This window comes from Lepidochelys olivacea (genome assembly GCF_965140295.1).
Source record: "Lepidochelys olivacea isolate rLepOli2 genome assembly, chromosome: 4".
In the NCBI taxonomy this organism is placed as follows: Eukaryota; Metazoa; Chordata; order Testudines; family Cheloniidae; genus Lepidochelys; species Lepidochelys olivacea.
Window position 1 is genome coordinate 113,504,635 of NC_140414.1, and position 26,722 is coordinate 113,531,356.

The 26,722-nt window shown below is 40.0% G+C and overlaps 2 protein-coding genes across 3 annotated transcripts in view; both read right to left on the minus strand.

Moving 5' to 3' along the window:
- Positions 1–217: 217 nt before the first annotated feature.
- ZCCHC4 (zinc finger CCHC-type containing 4) lies at positions 218–19,948 on the minus strand. 2 transcript variants are annotated; one of them, XM_084625847.1, is made up of 13 exons: positions 19,750–19,947; positions 19,162–19,280; positions 17,666–17,748; positions 16,523–16,798; positions 13,665–13,745; positions 13,287–13,359; positions 9,964–10,114; positions 9,354–9,454; positions 5,879–6,000; positions 5,582–5,657; positions 4,984–5,035; positions 3,992–4,136; positions 218–1,286 (listed from the first exon to the last, which is right to left on the minus strand). In XM_084625847.1, the coding sequence occupies exons 1-13, from the start codon at positions 19,886–19,888 to the stop codon at positions 1,145–1,147; spliced, it is 1,560 nt and encodes a 519-aa protein (XP_084481973.1). In that variant the 5' UTR covers positions 19,889–19,947; the 3' UTR covers positions 218–1,144. The 2 variants fall into 2 exon arrangements, with proteins under 2 accessions (XP_084481973.1, XP_084481974.1); XM_084625848.1 differs by lacking the exon at positions 4,984–5,035 and having other exon boundaries at positions 1,151–1,286; positions 19,750–19,948.
- Positions 19,949–23,624: 3,676 nt separating this feature from the next.
- Positions 23,625–26,722, minus strand: part of PI4K2B (phosphatidylinositol 4-kinase type 2 beta) — a 35,631-nt gene continuing 32,533 nt past the window's right edge. Inside the window, exon 10 of the mRNA XM_084625579.1 lies at positions 23,625–25,372. Coding sequence (XP_084481705.1) covers positions 25,199–25,372 — 174 coding nt within the window. The 3' untranslated portion in view covers positions 23,625–25,198. The remainder of the gene's footprint in view (positions 25,373–26,722) is intronic.

The window sequence follows — 26,722 nt, forward strand, 5'->3', positions numbered from 1 at the left end:
AGAGCAAGATGACTGGGGTCTGAAATTAGCAGAGGAACTCCTGTTGCAAGATTTCATAAACCTGACAAATTATCCCTGCGGAAGATTTTGTTTTGCACACCTTAGCACAATGAAATTGTGTATTGGCAGATGGGAGAAGATAGACAGTGAAAAAATTGTCAATGACATCTTTGATATTTAATACTAAGTAGAAAATCAATTTCTTGAATCAAACAAGTACAGTTATAAAAAGAGTTTATTTCCACTGCATTTCTCATTTCATTTTCCTCTGAATTTGTTATATTCATGTCTAGCACAGAATCAAGAATAATTTGTATGAGTTTCCTTGAACTGCAGACTCATCACCACTAGTAAATGAGGTTACACATTTAAGTTTAGCTATTTTTAAAAATCCCTGATTTAAAAATATTATAACAAGGGGCACTTGTCTAGGAATTGTTTTGGGGAAGTTCTATAGCACAGGCTATAGCGGTCAGGCTAGAAGATCACAATGGTCCCTCACCTTAGAATCTATAAATCTATTGTTAAGTTTATCACTAAAATCCTAAAAATATTGTAACAGCTGGAGAACATCCTCTGAATTTTTGTTGTCTACAATGTGTCCACTGTGGCTAAAATTTAAAAACTACATACATCTATAGTTATCTAGAAATTATAAAGCACTGGTCTCCATTACTGCGGGTGAGACAATCAACATACCACAAGATAAATAACAAAAGGATGACTTGATATCTGTTAGACAGATGGCCACATTGGACGGCGTTGAGAGAGTGTAAGATTTGGGTGAAAATGTTTGTAAAAAAGGATCAAAATGTATGTGTTATTGTATAAAGGTCAATACCAAGATAACTGAAAGCTATTAAAATCCCTGTCCCTTTAACTTAAATCATCCTGTGTAATATTATTCCACTTTTTATTTTAGCACAGACATGGTTTACAATGTATATACACCGATTTCTATTTTGCATTTGAAAATGTACACAAATTGAAAGAGCAGCTTGTATAGCAGTTTTGTCCTACTGCCAATTACAAGTAGTAATTTTTAATTCAACCAGATTTTATCTGAAAGATCATATTAAACATTTACAGAAAATGGAAGCAAAAGTTGGCTGTAAAATCATTCACAGTTTTAGGTAACTGGAGATTAACAGGCAAGAGTGTTTTTGTTTTTCTTTTTCTTGTTCTTTATTTTTTTCCTTGAGAATGTAGCATGCTTCACATATGATCTTTTAACGATATCCATTTTTATCTTCTTGTTCTTTTTTAGCCTGTGATTTCTGTCAGCTCTGGAAAAAAAAAAGATAGACAAACCCATTACTACATGCTATCAAAGTACAGGGAATTATACATTGTCGTATACAAATACATAAATACAAGTTAAAAGACTGGACTGTTCATGAGCAAAAACTCAGAAGTATTATCACAAAAACAGCTATTAAAAGGAACATTTGCTTTGAAATTGGATTTGTGAGAGTCTAATTAATCTCCCCAGGGATAAGTTTATCCACTTTAACTTGAACACTGACACAGGATCACATTTATTTTGCACTATATATATATATATAAAAAAAATCTTTACTCAGTCGTATAATTTTAGATCCAAATGCTTATAAACATTTAAAAGTGTGTGTGTGTGTGTGTGTGTGTGTATATAATCACAGATCAAATATAAAACATGGCAATTGTTGACACTGCATGTTCAATACTGAACTTCTCTGCTCACTTTACTATTGAAAAAAGTACACAATGTTTAACAAACATAATAATCTGCACAGAATACAGGAATGAAAACCTAAATAATTAACAAGTGGATTCTTTTCCATCTGTCATGGGCATCCAACATGCTATCAACTAAAAACTACACAATCTTTGTACTAACAATTGCATACATTTGCAGGTGTTTACATTAACTAGCAAAGGAAGCCCATGTTAATCCAACAATTCAATGCACTAGAAACATGTGGAGAATAATAATAAACAGTGGTCTGTAAGAAATACAGTATTTCAATAAGATATAGGTCTTTGATCTCACCAAAACCTGCCGGCATGCAAAGTTTCATGGAAAAGCAAGGTCACACTTATTTTCATGTAGATTTTACTTCTTTGAGGAAAAATATTTTTGGAAAAAATTATGAATGAGGATTTCCCCTACATTTTGGCTATATATTATCCATAATTAGAATGATTGGAAAACAGAAATGTTCAGCTAAGCCTTGCATTGATATTAGATAGCAAATTACACCTGAGCTGATGTAGTATGGACACAAAACGCTAATATAGTTTTTGGACTGTATATACAGAGGCATCTACTCATAGAGCCACAATTTCTGCCATCTCACCTATAAAAAGGAAAGGTTAAAACACTACATCATCCACTAATAAGTGCACATGCCTTACTAAACTTCAGTAACTGCATGATCTTATTATGGTCATCTTGGTTGCTCTGCTTTGGACAAAAAAATAATGGATTTAAACTCAAAAAACTAAAACCTTACAGTAATTGTGGTTCTTAGAGCGGGACCCATGTGGACAAAACATCTCTAGGTGAACAGGAACCCCATGTCCACAAAATCACTCTTTTGGCCAACTGATGACCATGGAACCATCCAATGAGAGTCCCTCACTCAAATGCATAAAAGCAACACAGTCCCAACTGCTATTCAGTTCCTTCTTACCACCCCTGACAGTAAGATGGAACGCAAGTGTCCTTGTAGCTCTATCTCAGGGGTTCTCAAACTGGGGGTCAGGACCCCTCAGGGGGTCGCAAGCTGTCAGCCTCCACCCCAAGCCCTGCTTTGACTCCAGCATTTATAATGGTGTTAAATATACAAAAACGGGTTTTTTAATTTATAAGGGGGCGGGAAGGTTCGTACTCAGAGGCTTGCTACGTGAAAGGGGTCACCAGTACAAAAGTTTGAGAACCACTTCTGTATCTTCTCTTATTGTTTAGTTCTACCTAGTGTTAGTTATTTAGTAGGTAGTTAAGCTTGTTGACAAATTAAAATCTTTCCCCCCATTTTTAATAGTTACCTTGGTGTTAAGGCAGTGACTATGACTGAGTCTAAGTTTCCAGACTTAGAAACTTGTCTGGTCTGTGAGGCCATTCAATAATGGACATATTAAAGTGCCTTTATTACCTTAGAGAGGGGTATGTGCCTGGAATATGCTCAACATGCAGATCTTTTTTCAAAACACACCCACGAAAGGCCAAACACATCTATTTAAAATTGTTTTCATTAGAGTGCTTCAAGTGAGAGACTCTGAAGCGCTCTAGAAAGAAGCTCCTGTCTCTTTTAAAGTCACATCTACACGTTAGCTGGGGGTGCGAGTCCCAGCTTGAGGAGACATATGCTAACTCTGATCACGCTAGCACACTAAAAATAAAATGAAGCTGAGGCACTGTGAGCAGCTAGATGTGCCAAGTACTTGCCTAGCACCTCCAATGGGCATATATTTTTAGCACACTAGCTCAATCAGAGTTAGTGCAAGTATGTCTCCTTGAGCTGGGAATTATACCCTCATGTTAAAGTGTAGACAGCTAAGTCTGGCTCAGCCAATCATGGGTCTCCTAAGCTTCTTTAAAACCCGGCACTTTATCAAAACAGGCAGAGTCTCTCTCAAATTCCCCACAAAAGTTAAATAGATTGAGTGAGGGGCTCAAGGACAGGGTGCATGTGCAGTCCCAATGGACACTGTTGGCCAAAATATGACCCCAAATCCATGAGGCAATCCATGTGGACAAACACTTGAAGTAGTCGTATCTCCTTTTTATAGACAAAGCTGAAACAGAGATTAAATGACTTGGCCAAAGTCACAAAGGATGCAGGCAGCAAACAGCATGTGAAATGAAAAAACTCTCAGAACTTCCTCAATTTATTCATTATCACAGACAATTTGAGGTTACTGAACAACTGTTTCCCTACTTCTATCAAATCATTTTCATGAAATAATAGTCACGTCCCACAATTGAGAGGTGCAGTGTCAAACTTACTTGCCAGCTCTTTCAGTCACAGAAAGATTAGGACAGGTGCTGCGTTTGTGACCTGCTCCACTACAAATAAAGCAGACAGCTTTAGCACTCTCACAAGTGTGACCTTGAAGAGCACAGCGATTGCAAGTGTTGCAGTGAATCCAAGCTGAAAAATAACAGGGATTTATGATTTTGAAAAGACTCACAAAAATATATTAAAATTGAAACATGATTCTAACATCAAGAAGTTTACAGATTGCTTGCAATTTAAAAAGGTATTTTAAGGTTTATGTTTAGTTTCTATTTCACCAGCCATATTTTTGTTTTCACTAAATGTGCTGGGAGAAAAGAAAAAAGGAACTAGGGACTTCCCCATTAATTCATTGCTTTTCTTTTAGTAAATCCAATAAATTGATAAAACTGTTCTGATGTAGTAGTACTATAGTACTAAGTACTATAGTACTAAGCTCATCACAGGGATGACAGTCTTAATCTTGGAAATATGATACAGTAGTTAAAGTAACCAAGAAGCTTTGGCTCTGAATTGATAAACTAGTCCTATGTATGCACAGACAGCTCCAAATGAGAGTTGCTGAGCTGCTTTCATGTATCTGAAATGATAAAACACCTGGCAGGGAGAGGGGACTAGGTTAAGAACCATTTATATATGTTTATAGAATTCAGCTGAGAAATCTATGTAAGAATTTTTTCATGATTCTACAATATACAGGAATCAGACTATTTAAGTTCTTCTATAACTAATACAGAAGGAATCTACTGTGCCTTGATTCAACAACAAAAATGTTTTTGTGCAGCTGAAATCCACTCAGACAAGCTGAATTTTGGGGGCTGTCTATGGAAGTTGGTTTTTTTGGTTTGGTATTTTTGCAAGGAATCATTGTGTCTTTTATAGTTTACTATTTTCATTTCTAGTTTTTGTTTTGACTTCTTTGGACTATAACTTATATAGTAAATGTACTTGTATTACTTAGAAAAATATTTTCTGTACTTACAGGGCTTTACGCATTTTTTGCAAAGAAAGCAATGTTTCCATCGCCTTCCATCCTATGAAATAGATTTTGTAAGTAATTTGTTAATTTTAAACACAAATATTTTCAAACATTACTAATGAAATATGTACTATAATTTTAAACTGTACTGTACTCCCAGTCTTCCTGGCATACATCACTGAAATATTTCAAAAATATGGCACATGCATGTACATAGTTGGCATACACAGATACCCTGAAAACACAGATCCTGAGCATCCTTTGGCAGCTGTTAGCAGAACTGATGTGCCTTAAAGGATAGCATATTTTTCCACCTTTCCAAACACAGGAAAAATGGTACATGGAAGCATGCTTTTGATTAATGGGGTCATGAGGGTGAAGGGCAAATGTGTAAACTTCTGGTGTCCTTCTTCCAACCCAAAATCAATCAGAAAAAGGAGACAGAAAATCCCACAGGACCTGATCAATAGCCCAAATCAACAGAAAGCCTCCCGTATCCCACGAAAGATATACTGTCAATATCAGGATGGGTTTATAACAAAAGTATGCAAATACATCACTTTACAAGTGCTAAAATTCCTTTCCAGAAAGAGGGACTTACTTTTGATGTACATGAATTGCAGATCTCACAGTGCTGGTTCCCTGAACTAACATATCGCTGACACACAGAGCAAAACCTGAAACAAGCAGTTACAAAAGTATTGGTCTGCTGTTTGCTCAGAGAACCTTATCAATGGATCAACTCAACAAAAAGTTGCACGAGGAATGCAAATTTAGTTTGGTAAATTTAAAATCTCACTATCAAGCTATGGAATAATCAATTTGTTTTTTGTTTTTTTTAAAATACTGGCTGGAGTCACTTGCGCATACACTGTAAGCAAATCCGTTTATACTTTACCTGTAACCCTCTTCCACAGGAAGTACTATCATACTTGGGGAAATGTTGGTGAAAATACGAACAGGAGACTGTTTACGGCCTGTCTTTCCATGTTTATAAAGTGCATGATTATCATAGTCTACCTAGAAAATGAAGGCATAGGAAGAACAAATTAATTAAAAAAACCTCTAAACTTCCTCCCAAGTACTATGCTAAAAAGTGACAATGGCATTTAGCATGTTTACTCCCTTTCTACACCCTCCAAGAGGTTCATGTTTCTATGAGTTAGACTCCATCCCCAGTGCAAACAAAATAGCAAAATTAAATTATAAACTCTAGAGCAGATATTAGGTCATCATTATTAATTAGTGTGATTAGACTACTGGGGGTGACTCAGGGTTCCTATCACTTAACCTAGTGCATCTTCCCTTTTTATTACACTTTTGCGCTGGGTAAGGTTATTTTACAGTTGCTGCGGAGGAAAGAGATATATCTCCTTTGTTAAAATAATCCATTACTTAAATGAAAACTGCATCCAGTTTGCTCAGCCTGGCAGCATGAAAGTTCACAGGCTAAAAAGCATTTCTCATCCCACATAAAAAAGTTTTAATTACAATTACTATTTCTGAGCCTAGTGCTGGAAACTGGTACCTTGCTGTAGAAACTGTCACCTTGGACACTACCAAAATTACAGAGCCAAAAATGTAAACCTGTTTCCAATATAAACATATACAGCGTTTAAAAATATTCCCTTCTTTCCTCAGGCCATTGAACTGAAGTTAAGACAGGTTGGAAACTATTTACTATTGCTTGTCTTGGGCTCTCAGCAGTCAGTGTCAGAATTTCACAATAATAGACCGCAATCACGCATCAGACTTTCACAAGAGATGAAGCTCAGAATGAATTTTTCTATCTTAAAAACGTGCTGCATGGTTTATTTAAATAAGCATTTCCCCAAACCACCATGTCATAACTCAATGCAGAAGCAAACACCAGCCCTTGTTACTAGGAAACTGGCTTAATTGAATAAGTAAGGCGAGTTCTACCTTCCTAGCTTTAATTGTATGTATCAGTAGTGTCATGTACTCAGATGATATAGTGATGAGTACAATAGAAATGTAATATTGTTAGGACACCCAAGTCATTTTACACAATGGTATAAAAAACGGATACGCATAGTTCACCAATTTTAGTACAGAATATAAAAACATTTGTTTCACAAGGAAAGATGTTTTGTATGGATGTCTGTTAGAAATATATTAACACAATTGACCTCACAGATACAAATCCTTTGATATAGTACAACACTCAAACAATTTTACAAATTACATCTATCCACTCATGGAGCCAAAACCATTTCATTGCTTTATCCCTGACGCTTCGAACAAGCATTTGCAAAAAGAATGTTTGCAGTGGTATACAGATCCCATTTCTAGCCCTGATGGGTTGTGAGAAACAGACCTTCAGCTTTTCATTGGTCCAGGATTTAAAGTTATAAAACTTCACTGGCCCAATGGGTAAGAGAAATTCCACGTTTAGGAAAAGAAAACTGTTTGGGTCTTATTTATTTAAGAGAGCTGTTTGAGTAACTCAAAGAGCTTGTCTACAAAGGGATATTCAGGGTAAGTATACACTTAAAGTGCTGCATTCATGCAGCTGCACTGATGGAGTTGAGCCACTGTAGACACCAAATAGTCTCGGGGAGGTGGATTAACTAAGCTGATGGGAAAGCTCTCTCACATTGACTTAGGGAAGGGGTGGGCAAACTACAGCCTGGGGGCTACATCCGGCCCTCCAGACATTTTAATCTAGCCCTCGAGCTCCTGCTGGGGAGCAGGGTCCGGGGCTTGTCCCGCTCTGGCACTCCAGCCAGGGATCGGGGTCAGGGGTTTGCTCTGCTCCACACGGCTCCTGGAAGTAGCAGCTTGTCCCCCCTCTGGCTCCTACATGTAGGGGCAGCCAGGGGGCTCCACACGCTGCTCCCGCCCCAAGCATGGCTCCCGCAGCTCCCATTGGCTGGGAACCGCAGCCAATGGGCACTGCAGGGGCGGCACCTGCGGATGGGACAGTGCACAGAGCCGCTTGGCCATGCCTCTGCGAGGAGCCAGAGGGAGGACATGCTGCTGCTTCCAGGAGCTGCTTGAGGTAAGAGCTGCCCAGAGCCTGCACCCCTGCCCCAGCCTTGATCCCCCCCCTCACCCTCCAAACCCCTTGGTCCCAGCCTGGAGCACCCTCCTGCACCCCCAACCCCTCATCCCCAGCCCAACTCCAGAGCCTGCACTCCCAGCTGGACCCTGCACCCCAACCCCCTGCCCCAGCCCGGAGTCCCCTCCCACACCCTGAACTCCTCATTTCTGGCTCCACACCAGAGCCTTCACCCCCTCCCACACCCCAATCCCCAATTTTGTGAATGTTTATGGCCCGCCATACAATTTACATACCTAGATGTGGCCCTTGGGCCAAAAAGTTTGCCCACCCCTTCACTAAGTCAACAGCACAGTTAATCTACCTCTCTGAGAAGCAGTAGCTATGTTGGCGGAAAAAGCTCTCCCACACAGCACTGTCTACACGGGGGGAGGGGTGTGTGTGTTAGGTGGGTATAACTATGTTGCTCAAGAGTGTGGATTTTTCCACACCCCCGAGTGACACAGTTATACTAATAGAGGTCTGTAGTGTAGATCAGCCCATAGAAATATTAATCCAAATTAACTAAAGGTGGGAATTTAAAATGGAGTAGCTATACTGCATTAAATCCCTGTGCGGACACACTCATTCAGAATTAAAGCAGCCATATTCACTTTGGAAATTAAGTAAATTAAACCGAATTAAGGCCACTTTAATTCTAAATGAGAATGTCCACACAGAGGTTTAATGCAGTTTAACTAATCCACTTTAAATTCAGACCGTATGGCTGGTTTATGCTGAAAACTTACATCTCTCAAGGATCTGAAAAATCCACCTTTGAGAGACATAGCTGGGTTGATGGAAGAATTGTTCTGTTGACCTAGCTAACATTTCTTGGGGAGGTGGATTAACTACAGTGACAGGAGAACCTGGCCCATCACTTTAATGAGTGTCTACGCTGAAGTCCTGCAATGGTGCTGCTGTAGCATTTTAAATATAAACATACCCTTAGTTAATGATTAACTTTCCTGAATGACCCCATGTGGGCAAGCCCAAAGCTTTGTTATATTAAAAGCATCTCAAGTGAGAAGGATTAGTGGATAGCGGGCTGCTGAAGTGTCAAAGGAGCTTGATGAAGGCATCACAGTGCTCCACAGTTTATCTGAGAGATCACCAATATAAATGTGGAATATATGTATCAGGTTAAGAAATAACTTGACAGATGTGGTGTTTGCTCTGCTGCACAGTAAGGCATGAAGTTGAAGACAAATTGCCTTTTGCACAGAAGTATTTTGATTATCTACAGTCCAGCCCATTTTAATTTCTAATATATGTAGGGTAAATTAAGAGCATTAATTAGATTTGGTCATACCTGGTAATCCATCATACTGAAGCTTGGGAAAAACTCAAGAATGCGAGACTCAAAGTAGTATGGAAATATCCAAAAAATGGGCAACTCTTTGCTACTGTGATCTAATAATAAAAAGATTCAGATATATTTTTTGTTAAATAAGGAAAGCAGAATGAACTGCATGAAAATGTACTAATATTTATGCACCCAAAGCAGTTATGTGTGTGAGAATAGCTCAAACGGAACCAATTCCGTTAAGAGGGCAGAATGTTAGCCAGACCACTATGGGTAGTTAGCTTCCACCTGGACAACAACCAAGGACAGGTGTAAGTGACATTGATTTAATGTCTTATCCACAAAACAAACATAGAAGAAATTAAAAAAAGAAAAGAAAATGAAACTTTGTATAAAGAAAGTGATTTGTTGCAATGTCAAGACATTAGTCAAGAGCACCTCAACCATTAGTTAAAACATACATTTAAATTTAGCATATTGGTCTTACATCTTTAGAAACTAGAATGAAAATTTGTGTGCATCAACTCAAGAGTCAGGTACCATTTTAAACAGTAGTTTATTATTACGGGGTGATGAAGTTATTAACTCCATCATCTTATTTGCTTGTAACACATACCTTCCTCTTGAATCTCTCTCCATGTTGCAATCAGCTTTTTGAAACTAAAAGCCAAGGGCTCCACCAAACCTCCAAATGGGGGGTCAGTCACCAATATGACTCCTTCACCTTTCTCTTGATGCAAGAATTTTCTACAGATTTCATGTGCAGCCTGCAGGAGATATAGGTTACTTTCCAGAAAATGAGCTCAAAAAGTTTAAGGACAGCATTGGGCATTATTAAAAAATGTGTTTTTTATAAGTGTGCAGTTTCCTTTTAGAAGTCTGAAAATGTGTATTGCATTTTAATTTTTTTTAGTGAATTTAGTGTTTGTAAAAACTGATAGATTAAAAACACTGAAAAGGAGTCCTTTATATTTCATAGGCTAGATATAGTAAGGATAGCAACAGCTCGAGCTTCCTAACACTGCCCTTCTTATTGGGTCCTAACCCTGACCTGGAGAGATGGAGGCTGCTAGGAGCGAGAGAGTAGCTCAATCTCAATGCCAATTCAATATCTGCTCTTTTCCCTTGGCTGGCAATTAGTGCAAATTATGAATGCAGATGGAGAATAGCTACCCCACTAGGAATTAGGATAAATTCACCAGTTCATTCCATATCATTACCAAATCTATTACTTTTCAGAAACCAACATTCCATTTTGGAGCTGGATTTCCACTGATAGCCTTTCACATCTAGATTAGTATTCTACTAACATCTGTTAGGATATAGATATTCAGGTCTGTCTGTAAAGGCCTATACTCTAAGAATTTAGGTGTATTCTTATCAGTTGGCTAGTTCTAGAGGTATAAAAGAAAGAATCAAAATCACTGTCTGCTGGTGTAAGGGCCTTCTCTTACTGTGACAGTCTGAGGCCCTGTTCTTAGCTAAGGCCTTTGGCTAAGCAGCAGAGGCAGCCATAAACAGGGAAGTGAATGGTCACATCCTCACATTCCAAACTAGTCACATTGAAATAAGGTGCTATTGGGCTGTTAGGAATACAATCCTGTCCTGATAGTTCCTATCACTTCCAGAGAAAGGGAAGCGCCTAGAAAATGTAAAAGGAAACTTAGTTTGATAGCATCCTGTCTGGCAAGAACTCACTTATCAATAGCTGGGATGTGAAATCCTCACTTCTGTATTGTCTTGTCATTATAGTTCCCACTTTGCTATTGTTTGTCTGTATAATCTCTGTCTGGTTCTGTGATTGTTCCTGTCTGCTGTATAATTAATTTTGCTGGGTGTAAACTAATTAAGGTGGTGGGATATAATTGGTTACATAATCATGTTACGATATGTTAGGATTGGTTAGTTAAATTTCAGGAAAATGATTGGTTAAGGTATAGCTAAGCAGAACTCAAGTTTTACTATATAATCTGTAGTCAATGAGGAAGGGTGTGGGAGATGGGAACAGGGAATGGGGGTAAGGAAATTGCAATCATGTTTTGCTAAAGGGGGAAATGGGAACAGGGAATGGGAGTAAGGAAGTTGAAATCATGTTTGGCTAAGGGTAGGAATGGGAACAGGGACACAGGTGTAAGGCTCTGTGGTGTCAGAGCTGGGAAGGAGGATACTAAGGAAGGAAACTAGAATCATGCTTGCTGGAAGTTCACCCCAATAAACATCAAATTGTTTGCACCTTTGGACTTCGGGTATTGTTGCTCTCTGTTCATGCGAGAAGGACCAGGGAAGTAAGTGGGTGAAGGAATAAGCCCCCTAACAACATCCTACACAATCATGTACTGTTCCTTCCCCTATGAACCATGTCCAACTCTGTCTGGTGGAGGGGGTGGGGGGAAATCTTTATAATAACTTCTATTCATAAAAGTGCAGTGGTTCGATAGCCTCAAATAATTTATTATACTATTATGTATACACTTCTATAGTGCCAATCATTTGAGACTTCCCATAAGTTAAAAAATTAAACTACAATGGGGTGTAACTATCCCTAATTCACTTTTTTTTCCTTTTTCTTTTTTTTTTAAAGTGAGACACAGTAATACTTTAATAGAATGATAAAGGATTGGATTTGAACCAAGAAGGCAAGGAAAGTTTATTATGGGCCTGAAACTTCAAATAGCTAGTTTCACTCATGAACGTTATTTTTCTTTATTATTTTTGAGTCAACGTTAAAAGCTATGGTTTATGATGCAAAAATATGAATCCTAAGTGAAACCAAACTAAAGGGCACTGCTACAGATATATTATTATAAACTGGTATCTACAATAACAATGGCTCCAGAGGAGACTAACATTTATTGTGTAAAATTACTTGGATGAAGGTATTGTCAGAAACAATCTCAAATTTGTAGGTTATATTACAGTATGGTTCCACTCTGGAAAGTGACTATAAATATGGCATTGTGGGGTTGCATGTTTCTTTTCAATGATTTCCAGACCCAAAGTGATCAGTATACCAGTAAAAAGATGTTTTTGCTAACTGTCAACATTACATATTTGTCCTCATTTCAGACAGTCAAGCTGAGATATTTCGATCTTGAACACTTGTAGTAAATCCTGCCCTCAGTGGACCAGTGTAACCCCACGGTCTTCAGTGGGACTTCAATAATAAATTCTACTAGTGATTCACAAGTGGGAAGCTTGTTCCCTCTTCACTGTGTTGGATCTGCAAGACTAACTGGAGTAAAAAGCAGTAGCCAGCAGATAGGATTCTGAAGACACAAAGGGAGTAATCTGCTGAGAAGGGTGGGGCCTTTTTTTCTCCAAGTCACTTCTCAGAGTGGATCCTCACTTCAAGCTAGTATAAACAGAAAAATAAGATACAGCAGAACTTGATCACTGAGTACACCAGCTAACAGAGCGCCAACTACTAACGATCTGGGATTGAGGAGGAAATTTTCCTGTGGATGGATTATTGTCCATTATAGGACTTCTGACACCCTCCTCTGAAGGATCTGGCTTTGGCCACTGTCAAGACAAGATACTGGACTAATGGGCCACCATTCTAATCCAGCATATTCCTAACTCTGCTGCATTCCTCAATATTGTCCATTTGAGATGCTTTCTTTCTTATGTAAGAAAATAACTTGTACTGAAACTCTCTCTCTTTAATACAAAATAACTAAAAAGTATTTAAAGTAAAAGTAACTAAAAATATTTAAGTAGCACTAGTTAAAATAGGCAGTGATGTCCTTGGATATAATGGTATAAGTTACTGAAGAAATTGACACTGCTATTCTTTGATCTAAAGTAGAGTTTGCTGGGCATTACATTATGGTAACTATTTTATAATATGTTTGACCATATCAGTAATATGGACAAAGTTCTACATGAACAACATACACAGCTTTGAGAAAACATTCAGGGAATTTGACTGGCCCTTACCTCTCCACCAAAGAAATAATGGTTAAACATATTATAGTGGCAGAAGTCTTCCTCTGTATAAAACTGTGAATACCTGTAAAATAAGTTTTGAATGTAATAGAAAACATAAATTCCTGTATGTTAGTAACAAGATTTAGGGTGAAAACTTGTGAGCACAGGGCCATGACTGGTTAATTACAAAATATCTTGACAGGCTGAGTGCAGAGGACAAGTACTTATATTGGCCAATCATTGAGCTAGTTGGAAAACAAGTATACCACATGGATCCTGGCTAGGGGAAAAAAAGAACAGATGGCAAAAATTAAAAATGAAATAAACCACACAGAAAAAATAGTTTGTATATGTTCCCCATACAGACAGACACTTAACAAAACCTACCTGAAATCAATATCTAGCAGAAGGCTTTTAACACTGGACTCCTGTTCTCGTGATGCTTTTAATCGGATCAACTCATGAAGCCTGAGGTAATTAAAGCAAAGCAGTTTAACGTATCATATCATGAGTGCTTCAGAAAATAGTTAACTAGACAAAGAATGACCAATAGTTTTCCAAAGAAAACAGCTTATTTTTCAGATGAAATCACACTGAAATCTCCCAAATTCAAGTTATCAATCTTTCAGTTTCACTACTATTTAAAGTTAGAAAAAAACATCCCATTACCTGAAACACGATATTAGAGATTATAAAGCAGTGGAGATTGTTGAGCCCAACAGAATTCTCAATACTTTTTTTTTTTTTTTTTTAAATAAAGAGAGGCTTCTTGTGTCAAGGAGAAATCCAGTGCACTTCAGTGCCACTACCATGGAAGACAGCAAAATTCTACTTTCTAATGAAAGAAGACTGTTGGTACTTCACTATAATATTTATAAGGCCTTCCATTCCTGTATCTTCATAAGATCTTCATGAGCTGCTTTGGCAATACCAAGTACCTCAAACCAGAGCTCATGAAGGCACTTTAATATCACATACAGAGGGAGAGAACCCTTCTGCTAGATACTGAATCACGTAAGAAAAAGGACTAAGCAAATTAGGTCTTGTCTATACTACAAAATTAGGTCGATTTTATAGAAGTCAATTTTTAGAAACTAATTTTATACAGTTGACTGCGTATGTCCATACTAAGCACATTAAGTGGGCAGAGTGCTTCCTCACTACTCGTGGCTAGCATCAACTTACAGAGCGGTGCACTTTGGGTAGCTATCCCACAGTCTCCACTGCCCATTGGAATTCTGGGTTAAGCTCCCAATGCCTGATGGGGCAAAAAAATTGTCGCGGGCAGTTTTGGGTACATGTCGTCAGGCTCCCCCTCCCTCCTTCGCTCCCTCCGTGAAAGGAACGGCAGACAATCATTTCGTGCCTTTTTTCCTGGGTTACCCGTGAAGACGCCATACCATGGCAAACATGGAGCCCACTCAGCTCACCGTCACCGTACATCTCCCGGGTACTGCTGGCAGGTACTGCATTGCTACACAGCAGCAGCTCCTTGCCTTTGCGGCAGATGGTGCAGTAGGACTGATAGCCAACGTACATCTCCTGGGTGCTCCTGGCAGACCTCGGTGAGGTCGATCAGGGGCGCCTGGACATACATGGCTATCCTCCTCTTAGAGCACCGAATGGGAGCCAGAGACTCCAGGTCATTCTCTTCTTTAAGTTTTGTCTCATGGAGATTCAGTCCTGCCTGGAATATTATGTGAGCTGGAGGCCTCTCCCTCAGGCTGCTCTCCCAGCCAGCAGCACCGCGCGGTCGCACCTACCCCAGCCTACCCCTTGCTCCCATGGCTCATGAAGCCTGGACAGTAGTAAGAGACAGTTCAACTATAGGCTGAGCAAGTGCAGAATGGTGGTAGAATGTGCCTTTGGACATTTAAAAGCTCGTTGGTGCTGTTTGCTGACTAGGTCAGACTTCAGCGCAACCAATATTCCCATTGTTATTGCCGCTTGCTGTGTGCTCCATAATATCTGTGAGAGTAAGGGGGAAACGTTTATGGCAGAGTGGGAGGTTGAGGCGAATCGCCTCTCGTCCGATTTTGAGCAGCCAGACACCAGGGCAATTAGAAGAGCACAGCAAGGCGCGCTGCTGCACATCAGAGAGGCTTTGAAAACCAGTTTCATGACTGGTCAGGCTTCGGTGTGACAGCTGTGTTTCTCCTTGCTGCAAACTCACCCCCTTTGTTGATTTTAATTCCCTGTAAGCCAACCACCCCCCCCCATCTCGAAATAAAGTAATTATTGTTTTGAAACCATGTATTCTTTCTTTATTAATTAAAAAAAATATGAGATAACGGACAAGGTAGCCTTGGTGGGATGGGAGAGGAGGGAAGGACAAGGCCACATTGCTTATTGTAGCCACACTAAAAATCAAACTGTTTGAATGACAGCCTTCTGTTGCTTGGGCCATCCTCTGGAGTGGAGTGGCTGGGTGCCCGGAGCCTCCCTCTCCCCAGTTCTTGGGCGTCTGGGTGAGGAGGCTATGGAACATGGGGAGGAGGGTAGGTGGTTATAGAGTGGATGCAGCGGGGGTCTGTGCTCTTGTTGGCTTTCCTGCAACTCCAACAGATGCTTCATCGTGTCCGTTTGCTCCCCCATTAGCCTCAGCATCGCGTCCTGCCTCTGCTCTTCGTTCTCACTTAATTCTTTCCTGGCCTCTGCCACCGAATGCCTCCATGCATTAAGGTGTGCCCTATCAGTGCGGGAGGACTGCATGAGCTCGGAAAACGTCATCGTGAGTGTGGTTTTTTTGCCTTCTAATCTGCGATAACCTCACGGACGGAGATGATAGGGGGAGCATAGAAACATTCTACGCTCTACAGTTCTGGGGAGACTGCATGGTCACCTGTGCTCCTGAGTTCGCCACGCTGACCAAACAGGAAATGAAATTAAAAAGTTTCTGGGGGTTTTCCTGTGTACATGCTAGTGCACCAGAGTTCAAAGTACTGTCCAGAGCAGTCACAATGGAGCACTCTGGGATAGCTCCTGGAGGCCAATATCATCGATTTGCATCCGCACTACCCCAAATTCGACCCAGCAAGGTCGATTTTAGCGCTACTCCCCTCATCGGGGAGGAGTTCAGAAGTCAATTTTAAGAGCCCTTTAGGTCGACGGAACGGGGTTGGTTGTGTGGATGCAGTCATTTTTAAAATCGACCTAATGCAGCTAAATTCGACCTAACCTGTAGTGTAGACCAGGGCTTGGTAACAAGAATTTCTTGCAAGACATATTGATGCTCACTAACATACCTTGGTGTGCCAACACAAAGCACTCTTTTGAATCCTAGAGCAATAATAAGGTCCAGCAGAAACTGACAGCTTCTATCTGCAAACAAATACTGTGCATTTGTCTTCTTATTCTTCAGTGGACACAAAAGTTGACTGGGCCTTTGTAAATGGGCAATGGAGAGATCACTCAGTATTTGATGGCCAGAGTGTTTTCCCCACTCCATTGGCAATAGCAACTGCTGGCATTCTTGACAAAATTTCCTTTTTGATAATGGCAATAGACCAAACTGCTTAAACCTTCAAATACAAGATAAAATGAGGAACCAATTTTAGAAAACAAACTATTGAATGAAGGTATGAAATTAGTCCAAGTATTTTATAAAAGTTTAAACAATACAGTAGCACTATTTCAAAGGTACTGAACCTCAATCAATTAATGGTTAGGAAAAGAAAATGTTCAACAGCATGCTTGGGAAAAGCCTTACTTGACAAGAAAAGGGTGTAGCATGGGGGCTAACTGTGTTGTGAATCTCAACAGAGATTGGTATACATAGAGAAGAGCCTATTCCTGCTACCAGCTAATCAGCTACTCCTTTAACTTAAGTGGTAGAAGCCTGTTCCTTTGGTGCTAAAGGTTCAAATGACCGTAGTAACTGAAGAAATTGGGCCCCCTCCAGACTTCTAACAGCAACACGGTCAGCAATACCCTTGGACTGGGGCAAAAACTTCTTCTACAAACTCTGGAGTAGGATGATAGCAAGACCTTTATGAAATATTCAGTAGTGTACATTTCTTTTGTGCTATCCAGCTCACTTAGTCGAGTAATTGGCTTTCATTTTTATATTATTTTCCAACTGCATTCACTACTTGATTTGAACTCCTACTACTGCTGACCTACATTATTTTTATTACCTTAGCGCCCACGATGTGCTAGGCATTGTCCACTCATACAAAGATACAGTCCCTGCCCTGAAGAGATCACAATTTAAGGAAACTTTTCATGTAATTTTATCTTCATAGTTTATTGGTTCTTATTTTCCCAAATCTTGTCTGTAATTTTTCATATTTTTAATCAGCATAATGGAGGGATGATCAGTACATATGATGTACCTAAACTATCGACATGCTCATATTTAGTAATGAAAATGCACATAGTAACAATACCTTTCCACGTTCTGTCTGTGTGACAAAGAGGGTTGACAACTTCTATTAACTCCTTCTCGTGCTGAAAGTCTACCTTCTAACACCTGTAGATATAGAAAATGTAAACAAAGATGTGAAACTAACTATGCTATACGAAAAGTTCACACTTCTCTGTTGAAAAAAAAGTATGGATTCCCAGAAGACCTAACATTTCTATTTCAGCATCTGACTATCCCTGCAAAAGATCCTACTACTCAGAAGAATTCCCACAATCCCTGCAGAGATCATGGCAGCATTCAACATACTGGAAAGGTGATTCCCTGAAAAAATTCAAACAGCCTATGAAAGGATAGATTCCCTTCTTTTCATCCTTCTACAATAATAAAACCAGGAGTGGGAAATCAAAAATGTTCTGTTGCAGTGGAGTGAGAGAAGGATTTACCCACTGTTAAAGGATGCCACAGTCTTAAATGAGATTCTAATCCCCTTACGGAGTATAAACCTGGTCCTGCCACCGAGGACAATGAGAATTTTGCCATTGGCTTCAATAGGTGGAGGATCAAGGCCTTGTAGCTGTCCTGAAGGTATGACTGACCCTCCCCAAGTATTTTAAAAATATTTATTTTATTCCTATAAGAAATTCACACTTCCTGTCAGATTTTATTTAACCTTTTTAATGCAGCTGCAAAACATCTATAAAGAAGCGACAAAACTAGTTTATTTAAAGGACACAATGGAAGGCTGTGAAGTTTAATGGACTAGGAACCAAGGAACCTAAAGTATGTATAATTCCTGTATGGACACGTCTATCCACTGGCAACACCACTTCACTCCACACAATCCAGCGAATAGCCATCTCACACAGTTTTCAAGTTAGACAACTTTTCATCACTTCCAAACAGCTGGGTTTGAACAACAGACCAAATGGTGAAAGGCTTAAGAATCGGATTGATAAACGTCCATGCTAATATCATCCCCCAAGAAGTGAGTTTTAAGATCCAATTTGAATCATGCAGACATGTTGAGAATAGTATTGGAAAAAGAGATAAGTTACACACTCATGAATGTGAAGAAATGATAACACTAAGCCCAGTGGGAAGATACTGTGGCAAGCTATTCCCTCCGAGCTCCACCAATGCTCATCAATCCTAAGTTAACATTATTTTTAAATTGTCTGAGCAAAGACATACAAATCAGGAAAGGGTGCAAGGAACTGTATTGTGTTTTGTAATATTCACACAGAGTGACATTTAACCTCAGCTGTACTTCCTTTGAAAGCAAATCCTATTTGAAACTGGATCTCCAGAGCTGCAGGGATATTTCACCATTTAGCCCATTCTCTTTGTCCAACAGCTGGAACTTTAGAAATAGTAAATATTATTGCTTCTCAGATAAAAGAAATCTTCAGTTCAAATATATATATATATATATACACACACACACACACACATACATATACATATACACACACACAGGAAAAAAAAACATTAACCATATCTTAAATAGTATTTTCTTACCTTTTCATTTTCCCACTGAAAAAAATTGCAGTCTTTCCTATCTCTACATGCTGAACAAGCATAAAATCTTCTTCCCTCTTCTTTTCCTTGGCTAACCTTTACAAACAGAAGAGTAGGACCTAAAGAAGAAATGTGCTGAGATCAGTACCTTTAAAAGAAAAAAATGCAATTTTTGCATTTGCTACAACACCAGCTATAAGGGATTATAGAATTAGATTTGAGATATATCTATGGCCATCCCTCCCCAAACCTGCCTACGTCCCCTCTGCTACAACTCGCCCCCATTCTCTCCAGCCCCTTCCCGTCCCGAGTTCCCTCCCCATCAATCTCCGCTGGCCTCTGCTCCCCTCCAACCAGCCCCCATTGTCCTCAGCCCCACCTTCCCTTCCCTTCCCCTCCCCTGACATCCCTCCCTCCGCTCCCCTCCTCCCCAGCCCTTTGGCTCCCCCCTGCTCCCCTCCAACCAGCCCCACCTTCCCTTCCCTTCCCCTGACATCCCTCCCTCCGCAGCCCTTTGGCTCCCCCCTGCTCCCCTCCCGGGCTCCGTCCCACTGGCCGGGCTCAGGACAGCGCTACCCCGCGACTCACCGTGCGGGCAGCAAGGAGCGGGCCGGCCGGCCTCCTGCCCCAGCACCACCGCCACCCCCGAGCCCCGCAGAGTCCTCTCGCTTCCGGCCGCCGCATCCCCCATGTCAATCGCCAACCCCTGCTCCGCGGAAGCTGCCATGCCACCGTCCCGGCAGCCTCAGCGCCCGCCGCCAGCATCGGGTGGTGATGAGTCCTGCGGGCGAGAGAACACATGCAAACCCCACGCTGCGTGCGTCGGATCCAGCGCCACCCCGTGGCCGGAGGAGCGCCCGCCCGGCTGAGTAGCACCTGGGATTTGCAGCCCTAGTTAAATGACAAACATTAAGCGTTTTCCTCACTTCTGTCCCTCCCCTCGCCCCCATCCGCACAGAGAGCTGCGGCTGCACCTGCCCAGCCCAGGCCCCATTTTGAAATTTTATTCTCGCACATCTTTTAAAAACATGATCTCCTTGCTGGAGGTGGGGAGAGCTGAAGGAGTCCCACTAGCTCTGGGTTTTCTTGTTCTGCAGGAGCTGCGCCTTGGTTCTTGTCAAGGAAAACTTAGCACATGTGACTCCATTTTGGTTTGGGGCCCACCATTGTCCAAAAACAAGCACATCATGCACCAGGAGGCCTGTTCCCTAGCTACTGCATTCCTGTGAAAATCCTCCTCCTTGTCTCCAGCCTGCCTTGACTCCCAGTATCTGTTCTTTGTCAGTCCCTAAACTCCCTATCTCCTGGCCTTTGATGTGAGGTCTCCCATCCTTGGGGGGGGGGAGGGATAGCTCAGTGGTTTGAGCATTGGCCTGCTAAACCCAGGGTTGTGAGTTCAATCCTTGAGGGGGCCGTTTAGGGATCTGGAGCAAAAATTGGGGATTGGTCCTGCTTCAAGCAGGGGATTGGACTAGATGACCTCCTGAGGTCCCTTCCAACCCTAACCTTCTATGAATCTATGAATCCTGATAATAAAAGTTACTGATGCATGGCTTTAGGACCATGCTGTGTAATTAACATACTAGTTTAGCATGAGGAATGCACCAAGCAGGGATAGGTGGTAGATAAGAAAAGGGTTTGTTTATTGGCTAAGGTTTCCGCTGCACAAGGGCAACATGCTTTGCTAAAAAGTATATAACCTTTGTATAATCTGTATTCGGGGTCCCCTCCTGGTTAGCAGGGGGGCACTACGTTTCAGCATAATAAACTTAGTGTCTTTTGGGAACTCTGCAGTTGTGGACTTCGTTTATGTGCCTCAGCCTAGATTTGAACTGTGCATGACCTATCAGGTATAATTCGCAGCATTTGTCTGCGTTTCCTACCAGGTATAATTCGCAGCAGTTGTGTGCGTGTCCTCTCAGGTATAATTCGTAACATTCTCACAACTCTCATCATTTGCCACACTCAAAACAGGCTTTTCAAAAGTAGGGGAAGTCTACTCCTTAGACTGCAACAGGAACCATTTGAACTGGAACTGTATTTTAGTAGGTTTTATCCGATTTTTCTGTATCACTGCTCTTGAAGTGCGACATCCATATTTTCATGTGTTTATACTTTAAAAAGTTACCTTTTAAATTGATATTTTTCATACACATTGACTTACACAGACAGAAAGGGTGGTTTTGCACAGGTAGGCCTCACGGTGGGCCTACTCTGAAATTTGACTTCAGCACAGGAAAGTTTACGTGTGCAGCTGATCCCTTTGCACAAGCGTTGTTTTCCAATTTCAGTCACAAACAAGTTTTTACTGCTGTGGATGCCTATTTCACCTACAGAATCAATATAGCTGAGAGTGGATGAACTGCATTCTATTCCTTCTCAATCAAAATTCTTACTGAGTGCTCATTTATACAACCCCACTGAATATACAGGAGTTGCACAGATGTCACACAGAGCAGAATTTAGCCCCCACAACCTTTGTTACAAGTCATAGATATGATAAGAAAACCCAGCTGGTGTCTCAGGTGCCAGGTGGAGGTTATTCACTGTCAGATAAATATAGAAATCAGCTACCACAGAATGCCCTTCTGACGGTGACAGTGGCTTCTTTAAGTAGTACTGGTTCTGAAACTAGGGGGTGAAAAGCATCTCTCCCTGTGGTAAAAGTGCAGTCCTTGTGACTCCATAGGACCTCTGCTCCTTCTCAAATGTTACATACATATACACACACACCCCAGAAATTTAAAACAAGGCGTCACCCTCCACTAAAACAGCAAAGAAAAAAGGGATGTGGAAAATCCTACTCTCTTAGAATCATAGAATATCAGGGTTGGAAGGGACCTCAGAAGGTCATCTAGTCCAACCTCCTGCTCAAAGCAGGACCAATCCCCAATTTCTGCCCCAGATCCCTAAATGGCCCCCTCAAGGATTGAACTCACAACCCTGGGTTTAGCAGGCCAATGCTCAAACCACTGAGCTATCCCTCCCCCCTCTTCCTTGGTACTTAAGGATATGTCTAAACAGCAAAGAAAAACCTGCAGCTGGCCCATGCCAACAGATTCAGGCTCATGGGACTCAGGCTTTGGGCTGAAATCCAGACTATAGGACCCTGCAGGGCCTGAGAGCCCAGAAGTCTACACAGCAATGAAACAGCCCCACCGCCCCGGCCCTGCAAGCCTGAGAGTCAACTGGTGAGGCCAGCCATGGGTTTTTCTTTGCTGTGTAGACGAGTAAGTGTGCCAAGTACATGCTATCTTGGACAACATATGGGCACAGAACACAAAGGGAAACGAGCAGGTAAAATACCATGTTTTTAAGGTTTCAGAGTGGTAGCCGTGTTAGTCTGTATCAGCAAGAAGAACGAGGAGTACTTGTGGCACCTTAGAGACTACAAATTTATTTGGGCATTAGCTTTCATGGGCTAAAATCCACTTCATGAGATGCATGCAGCGGAAAATACAGTAGGAAGATGTGTGTGTGTGTGTGTATATGTGTGTGTGTATATATATATATATATACATATACACACACAACACGAAAAAACGGGATTACCATACCAACTTTAACGAGACTAATCAATTAAGGTGGGCTATAATAGCGTGTGTGTGTGTGTATATATATATATATATATATATATATATAAATAAATCTTCCTACTGTATTTTCCACTGCATGCATCTGATGAAGTGGGTTTTAGCCCATGAAAGCTTATGTCCAAATAAATTTGTTAGTCTCTAAGCTGCCACAAGTACTCCTCATGTTTTTAAGAGTATCTAACTATAGATCATTAGGTAGAGTCAAGCTGCCTGCACTTGTTAGTTTCACAAGCATATTATTCACGGTATTTATAAATTCAGCCAAGAGGAATTCCTGTTTGCTCTTTACTATTCATTGGCAGGAGACAAGTTGTAACAGAGCAGCAGCACATACGTTTATATTGTGTAAGGGAAAAAGACAAACTGCAGAGTATTATTATTTTAATAACTTGTGGAGTGATTATAGAAATGGCAGTATTCAGGACTCACTGTTTTCTTCTGTTGTTGGTGCTTGTTAATTTAGATCGGTAAAGAATAGCTAAATAATGTAACCATTTTCAGAATACCTATTCTTGTTTCAGTCTCATCATAGATGAATGGCTTCAATGCCACATGGCTGCCTGAACAGCTTCTTCACAGCGGGTACTTGAGTCTCAACAGAATGTTAAGTACGCAAAAATAAAGTTAGTATCCAAGATATCCAACTGCTTATTAGAAATGTGTAAGTTTGTTAGTATAGTACTAATGGCATTGCAAGAGTTTTTTGTTGTACTCTTTCCCATTATATGTAATACTGAAAAACTTCTCATAATGTTCTACACCATGTACATTTTATCTTGTAGAAAGTGATTTGGATGCAGACTTTACAAAAGATTAAGTTAAGGTCCTCTTCCTGCTTAAGAAATAAGACACTTTAGGCAAAAACTGTCCATTTCAGACTGACATTTATTGTTGCAAGTAGGCATGCCCAATACCTTAAATATACTCTTTAAATTTAAGAAATTGTTCACTAAAAATTGAAGCCATAGAACTTTATAAAGGTGGCTGCCTCAATCATATTTTAAACACCACAGTCCAGTAAATTCTACATTTAAGGCTTAGACATTTTAGTAAATCAAGGGAATTCCTGACATGCTACAATATGTACATCAACCCAAAATTATATAAAACAGTATACAAAGATTTTGGTTTTGGGATTAATAGTATTGCTTGGAATTATAAAATACAGCAATGTCTGAAATACTTAAACTGTAGGTTTCCTAAAAGCAACAATATTTGTAACAAAGGTTTTTCCCCCACCCCAGGTCCTAACCTTCCAGGACATCACTGAAGTAAAAATAATTTACCATATCACATAAGCCACAGATGTGAAAGATGAGTCTATATTTTAAACTGTGTAGCTTCAACATAAAAACAAATAAGTGGCAGGCAAACATGGGGTTGCAAGGAGTCCAATGACAGTGTTGCTGTACTCTACACATTGCAATCTATTTTCTGCCTTTGCTGGTCCACATTAAATAATGGAGAGCGTTTAAACTGAAATGTTGCAAGTGGGATGGCTCAACAACCAACACTCCAGTGTTTTCATCAATCAACAATGGCAGGGAACTACTTTGGTGTCAGTTAATATACTCCATTGACTTGTCATACATAGCGTTAGCCATCAATTCTAAACAAAACTATGTAGTATTTTGTTGTCATGATGGAACTACAGAATGCTACCTATGGAGTAAATATAGTACAGACAATTTTCCATAAGTTATTTAAATATACAAGTGATCCTTAAAAGGCTAAAGACCAAATTTCACCCAGGAATACATGTACATAACTCCCACTGAGGCCAAATGAAGTTGTGTACACATATGAGGGCAAAAATTAGCCCTAATTCTGATTAAACTAAGATGTGCTTTTTTGGTCCCCAACTCAAAAACCTTTGGAGTATTTTTCAAGTTTCAAAAATTGCAACTAATGCACTTTTTTAAATGCATGACCATTTTATTTGAATATTTTCCAACTCACTAGGCTATGAAAACCCATGGAATAACTTATGACATCTGTAAGCAGTAACACTGAATAGCATTTTACAATCAAAGAAAGAGAACATGCTGTGCTTCATTTCTAAAGCATATATAAAAAGGATCAGTTTATAATTGTATGTGCTCACATTTATATCCAACAATAAGCATTTTTTCTATGTTGTATTCAAAAGTAGTCTCAGCATATGTAAACTGTAAGTTTTCCCTTTAGTATGAATTCAGCCTATAAAAATACAGTATAGACAAATTCCTCTCATTCCCTGACATAAGGATTCACAATTTTGACACAAAAATTGTAAACTTTGATTACATTCAAAATACAATGCTTAAATCTTTACATTTTCAAGTTAAGTTTTGAGGTTTTGGCAGTCAGAGCCCTCGGTATATAGCAGAATTACATTATTGCAGAGCCTTTTGTGTAAAGTAGCGTACTAAATTACAGTCATTTACTTTCCTCTTATGTTGCTACCAGGAGGAAAAGAAAGGCTTCCTGCTATGAAAGGTCTGTGTGAATGCATTACTCAGATGAACAATTCGGCCCTGACTTCCAGTACTACTACGCTCCACAACCACGCGTGGCATCTGAACTAGCTGAATTGGACTTCTTCCATCTTTTAATGCCTGAGTGAGATTTAGTATCTGCAGAAATAAAATAAAACAAAGTAAGTGGTACCTAATGAAAATTTGATTGTTCAACCTGTTAGATGCTGCTCTTAAAAAAACAACCAACCAATCCCATAGGGTTCTGGTAATTCTATTTTCTCAGTTATCTTTCTCCTAAAGAATCACATTGTTTTTTAAACTGCAAGTAAAACAACATAAGATATTACTGGGCAGCTGAACGTTCCACTAATCTTTTCTCTTGAGAGCATACACACCAAACCCTGCCTTAAATACCTCTTGTGAAGCAAGTTCTTTCTGAACTACTGGAATAGGTTACAAATGCAGAAATGCTTTCAGGTCTACATAGTCTAGCACATCTCCAAAGAAACCCATATATTAAAACACAGGAGGGCCATCAACATTTTCTTAGCCTAGAAGTCTGCCAGCTAAAATTTTAGCTATGAAATGACTGTCTCACATCACAAGAGAATGATTACAGGCTAACTTAAAAACCCGTCTAAAATGCAGTTATCCTAGTTATTCTCTCATGTCTTTCATGAACCCTGGGAACCTTTGAAACAGAATAATTTTTTTTCTATTTTACGTTACAAGATGGAAAGTTTTAGGGCATCCAGACTATGCTGAACTTTTGTGATGCTATTATATAGCCTTTACACAGGTAAGTGTCTAAGCTTTTAGTTACATGGATCCCTGAACGATACATGGCTTAAAGGAAGAGAATGTCTCTTTATGCAGCAAGTAATGGCTAGACCTACTTGGTTTGTGCTGAATCCAATGACTCTTGTGAGTTAACAGACATTTTGGTGTAATTCTTGAAATATCTTCAGAAAATTGCTTAGAATACAAAAGGGTCTAAGAATTCTTAAGAGAATATGGTATTGAACAGTAAAATCTTAGCTGGATCTCTATTATTTTAAAAAAGGCTTTTCTAAACTAGAACTTGTCTTGATTCTAAATTATTTAACAAAAGAATTCTGCAAAACCTTTAATCAATTTTCAATGACAAGTTACCGGCGTGTCATGAGAAGGTTACTCATTGGAATCAGTTTGGTGCTTGATGAATACTTCCCAGCGATAAAACTCTGTGAAGAAGGGGATGTGACTTTCATATGTCCACACACCAAACTTCTTTCACAAGTTCTTTCAGAAACCAGGCCTAACAGTTCATTTTGACAAATATGCTTTTACTGGCTTTTTTGCCAGAAGAGCTACTTAATTTACCAGAACCATATTTGACTCAGCGAGCAGGAAAGCAGTATCAATGCCAGAGACTTCTGTGAAAAGGGGTCAGATTAACCCTGTACAATGCCACTGTAAAACTGAACATGCATAACTTCTGCATTGTTCAGACAGATCATGAGCTCA

Excerpts from the sequence above, each read along its gene's own strand:
- ZCCHC4 (XM_084625847.1), bottom strand. The coding sequence starts at position 19,888 with ATGGCAGCTTCCGCGGAGCAGGGGTTGGCGATTGACATGGGGGATGCG. Across the intron at positions 13,360-13,664 it reads CTGCTAGATATTGATTTCAG|GTATTCACAGTTTTATACAG; the intron begins GTAGGTTTTGTT and ends CTTATTTTACAG. Across the intron at positions 1,287-3,991 it reads GTGACTGAAAGAGCTGGCAA|AGCTGACAGAAATCACAGGC; the intron begins GTAAGTTTGACA and ends TTTTTTTTCCAG.